Source organism: Littorina saxatilis, linkage group LG17, assembly GCF_037325665.1.
Source record: "Littorina saxatilis isolate snail1 linkage group LG17, US_GU_Lsax_2.0, whole genome shotgun sequence".
NCBI classification, from domain to species: domain Eukaryota; kingdom Metazoa; phylum Mollusca; class Gastropoda; order Littorinimorpha; family Littorinidae; genus Littorina; species Littorina saxatilis.
Window position 1 is genome coordinate 60358492 of NC_090261.1, and position 5000 is coordinate 60363491.

General features: G+C 54.6%; 1 protein-coding gene across 2 annotated transcripts in view; it reads left to right on the top strand.

The window, feature by feature from the left end:
• The window catches only part of LOC138951928 (kinesin-like protein KIF26B), a 128840-nt gene that overhangs the window by 116439 nt on the left and 7401 nt on the right, over nt 1-5000 (top strand). For both annotated transcript variants that reach the window (XM_070323487.1, XM_070323488.1), the window contains exons 7-8: nt 1905-2067; nt 2529-5000. The exon at nt 2529-5000 is cut by the window's right edge and continues 231 nt beyond it. In XM_070323487.1, coding sequence (XP_070179588.1) covers nt 1905-2067; nt 2529-5000 — 2635 coding nt within the window. The remainder of the gene's footprint in view (nt 1-1904; nt 2068-2528) is intronic.

Genomic DNA, 5000 nt, shown 5'->3' on the forward strand with positions numbered 1-5000 from the left:
CGCCTGCAGTCAAATCCCCAGACGGTAATCCTTTCTTCCAAACTTTTCTATTGGTGTATGTCATTGCCCTGCTAATCGCGTTACACAAACATCAGTTTGTTATTGCTTCTGGAGAACTTTCGTGAACTTTACAAGTGCGGATATGTGTGTGGTGTGACTTGAACGAATTTGACTCTTGTGAATACTATCGGGTGAAAGGACTTACGTGAGTGCAAACAAGTGAAAGCTCTTCGGCCTTGTTTCTTCATGATTTATCAGGACGATCTTTACGCTTTTGTCTGAAACTGTTTCTTTACTTCCATTTTCTGCGTTTCTTGTACACATTCAGCAGGGTGATAGCAGCTTTACGTCAGTGGGCTTACTCGACTGTGCATGCAACAAAGAACACATTACATTCCCTTCTTCCTCTTTTGTGTCTTTCACGAGCAGCAAAGATCACACGACCGATAACATAAATCACAGGTGTCATAAACAGGGTGAAGTTTAAAAACGTTTATCTCCAACGCCTGAGGTTAAAAAGGCTTTCTCTTGTAAGTGAGGTTGAAAAGATGTTCCCCCAGTGCCATGTGGGATTAAGTGCTCAGTCCTTCCCTGAAAAACAGACCGACTCACTATCTCAGATTAGCAAAAGCTTAGGGATTAGACCATCCATCCATGTGGACACATATCAAAAATCAACATCCTCACTGTTTCCTATGCAGAGTGGGGGTTTAAATGAGTTAATTTCGCCGATTGGCACTAGTGTCAATTTAGAACAAGATAATTCCACTCTATACAAAATGCAGCCTGGCTGTTGACCTTTGGTAAGTGTCTCCATGGAGGAATGCTCTTATCCCACGTGACAGCCTGACCAGATGTGAGATGATCAGACGAATCGTTAATAATAATAATAATGATAATAATAATGGGCATTTATAAAGCGCCTTATCAGAAGTTCAAAGCGCGTGACAACAATACATGTATACAAAATTCATACAATCACTGTCAGATTCAAACAACACATTATGCACATCTCACATCCCCAGACTCTATGCTAATGAACTATTCTTAATGTTGTTGGAACAAGTGAGTTTTCAAATTGGACTTAGACCGGCACGGTTGGCCTAGTGGTAAGGCGTCCGCCCCGTGATCGGGAGGTCGTGGGTTCGAACCCCGGCCGGGTCATACCTAAGACTTTAAAATTGGCAATCTAGTGGCTGCTCCGCCTGGCGTCTGGCATTATGGGGTTAGTGCTAGGACTGGTTGGTCCAGTGTCAGAATAATGTGACTGGGTGAGACATGAAGCCTGTGCTGCGACTTCTGTCTTGTGTGTGGCGCACGTTATATGTCAAAGCAGCACCGCCCTGATATGGCCCTTCGTGGTCGGCTGGGCGTTAAGCAAACAAACAAAAATTGGACTTGAAAGATGAACACGGGAAGGAGTGTGCATTGAAAGAGGCTTTCTCCAGTATGCACGCGTGTGCGGTTAGATATGCTGTTCTTTATTGAGCGAAGGCTTGGCGAAGTCTTTTTACTGACAATTCAGTGCAACACGTTTGTGCAGCGAGCTTCGCGAAGTAGACTTTGCCCAATTTAACAACAGGATTCTCTAAAAACTTTCGTGTGTGAGTGTGTGTGTAAGTTTTTGTCCTCCATGTAAGTGTTAACAGTTTTTGTCCTCCATGTAAGTGTGAACAGTTTTTGTCTTCCATGTAAGTGTTAACAGTTTTTGTCCTCCATGTAAGTGTGAACAGTTTTTGTCTTCCATGTAAGTGTTAACAGTTTTTGTCCTCCATGTAAGTGTTAACAGTTTTTGTCCTCCATGTAAGTGTTAACAGTTTTTGTCCTCCATGTAAGTGTTAACAGCTTTTGTCCTCCAATGCGTGTGCGGTTCAAGCAGTTGTTGTGTATTGTGTGTGTTGCAGAGACAGCAAGATCTCACAGCTGCTGAGAGACTCGCTAGGCAACGTGACGTGCCGCACATGCATGCTGGCTCACGTGTCATCCGCCCTGCCGCACTACAATGAGACGCTGCAGGTCATCCAGCTAGCCGCCAGGATTCACAGGATGAAGCGACGACGCACAAAGGTAAGGGACAGTTCTATCCATTGGTAATACAGAATCTGTTTAGAGAATAACAGGGGGGGGGGGGGGGCGGAATGTTTGTCTCACATCCAGATGATAACGTTGTATTGAATTGAAGAACAGGAAGGAACGAAGTATTGCGGACACCAGACAACAGTTGTAGCCAGCGGGAGTCATCTTGATTGAATCTGACTGATCGAGAAGAATTACTTCTCACGGACTCACTTATACTGAGAAGAATGTTTCATAAAAGTAGACAACTTTCGAGTCAAAATATGTAACATCAATGGTCAATATAACAATACAAATGTACGCACATTGTTATCTTGTTCTATTCTCTCACCTGCAGTCCCTTGTTCCATCTATGGTCAAGCTCTATCATTGGTAGAACGCAGTGGTCTAGCCAAAGATACAACCACAGACGGCTTCATCTCAGCAGTAACCACGTCTTGTCTCTGTTGCAGTTTTCGAGCACGAGCTCGGAGGACAGCTCGACGGACGAGAGCATCAAGTTCCGCCGGCCGTACCGAGGTCTGCGCATGGGCACGCTGCGGGAGGACGTGCTGTACTCCTCCTCCCTCTCCGACCCCGACTACACCTCCAGCAGCGAGCAGTCGTGCGACACCGTCATCTACATGGGTGCCAACGGCCAGTCCCTCAGTGACCGCGAGTTGACGGACAATGAGGGCCCACCCCGCCACGTGCCCCGGACCAACCCCCGCCTCCCGCGCCGACCCAGCGGCTCCCGGTCCTCAGGGGACGACTCGGACAGCGGGCGCAGCAGGGCTTCAGAAGGAAGATGCGCTCCTAGGCCCGCTATGGGCGTGAGGGCGGGATCCTCCGGAGGCTCCCCTGGGGCCGGGGCGCGAGGGATGCAGCCCGTGCCGCACGTGATGTCCGCTCCGGGCTCCCCCAGCCACGTCAAGATGGCGCACCGCATCACCACGCATGGCAAGGGGCCTGCGTCAGGGAAACCCAGCGGCGAGGGTTCTGGACACTGGCCGGAAAAGGTGTCCAAGCACAGAGTTAAAGCCGTGGACAAGGCAGGAGAACAGTGGGTGGACGGTCCAGGCGCCGCCATCTACCCGGAAAGCAAGAAGAGCGGGGAGCAGTGGGTGGACGGACCTTCCGCTTTCCTGGTGCAGAACGAGCCCCCACCGCCACCACCACCGCAGGCGACGGCCCCAGCCACGACCTCCACCCCCCAGTCCCCCTCTCACCGCGGAGACACGGCGCGGCGCATGAAGAACCGCAAGGTGGAGGCTGAGGAGCTGTGGGTGGACGGGCCGCGCGAGATGATGACGGCCAGTCAGGGCGGGACAGGCGGCACAGCCACGCCCCTTCACACGTCCAGCAAGACGGAGCCCGTGGGGCGCACGGTGGTGGGTCAGCCCAACCAGTCCGGCAAGCTGTCCATGGCGGTCAACGAGAAGGCGCTCAAACAGGCCCTCATTAAGCACCTGGAGAAGGAGCGGCCCGACAGCACCACGTCCGCGGACACCAACACCTCCACCATGCCTGAGGCCCCCGACTCTCGCCCCGCCTCTTCAATGCTGGAGGGAGGAGCTAAGGGTGAGCCGAGCTCCTCCCCCTCCCTGCGCTGCAAAGCTCCGGAGTGGGACAGGCGGCAGGCTGGGGACGGTGTCAGTCAGGTAGACGTGCAGCAGTTGGAGGACCCCGACAACGTGCACGACTCCTCCTCCACTCCCCCCTCCCCCTACAGGAAGCACCACAGAGAACACCTGGCCAAGAAGCTGCACGGGTCTCTGGCCTCCCCAAAACACTCCCCCAAGGCCTCCCCGGCCTGCTCGCGCAAGGTGGGCGGGGAGGCCGCCAAGCCCACGGCACGGCTACTTAAGTCGGACTTGCCTGGCTCGGCCAGCCCAACGCACCGGGTGGCGCAGTGGATCAAGTCCGTCTCCAAGTCGGACGCTCCCGTCTGCGGGGCGGCCGCAGTGCAGGTGACGTCAGACGTGCAAGCCCTTGTTGACGTCACTATGGCTGACGCCGGCACCAACACGGAGCACGACTCTGACTTTGAGCGCATGGCGGACTCTGAAGGCTCACCCCCGCCCCTGTCAGCGGAGGGGGGAGCGGATACGTGCAATAACAACACCGCCAACCTGGTGGACACGAGTTTTGACAGCAGCGTAGACACAACCAGCAGAGACAGTGAGACGCGGCCTGACTCGCTGTACGAGCACACGGTGGAGGAACAGCTGGAGAACCTGGCCTCGCGCAAAGACAGCTCCATGCTGGCCAAAGACTATGATGACGAGACCTTCAGCTCGCTCAGTGCGCGTGAGGCGGAGGACACAGACCGCGAGGACTCGGTGCTCGTGCAACACAGCAAGGTCCTGACGGAGGGTCGGCAAAGCGCCAAGCTCGCCAAGCACCTCGCAGCGCACGAGGGGTCACCTCGCCTCGACCTTGATCCCGCAGCCTTCCTACACGACCTGTCCAAGCCGCTGTTGTCCAGGAAACCGGACGGTGCTTCCAATCCCAACCTCCATCGCGAGTTCTCGGAGGAAGAGTGTGTGGTGGGTGAACAGTGTGTGGGCGCGCACTACGCAGTGTGTCAGGACACAGAAGTGTACGCCGCCACGGCCACGCAGGCTTTGTACAGCAGCAAGGATGGGCTGGGGTCAGAAACACCGTCCCCGAACCTGTCAGCGAAAGGCAGCAAACTCGCCATCCGCTCCAAACCGCCACTGCCTCAGAAACCCTCCTCCTCCTCTAACGCCGCCTCCCCAAAAATCAGCGGGCTGGCTAAGCCCTCTGCCGTGTCTTCGTCGTGTTCATCATCGGGACCTTCCGCGGGGTCGTCCGCCACCTCCACGCCCAAGTCCATCTCCAGCAAAGACTCGCCGCTGCTGACCGCCAAGCAGACCTCGCCCAAGAGCTCCGCGCTGCCCGTGCTCACCAACGGTCACGGG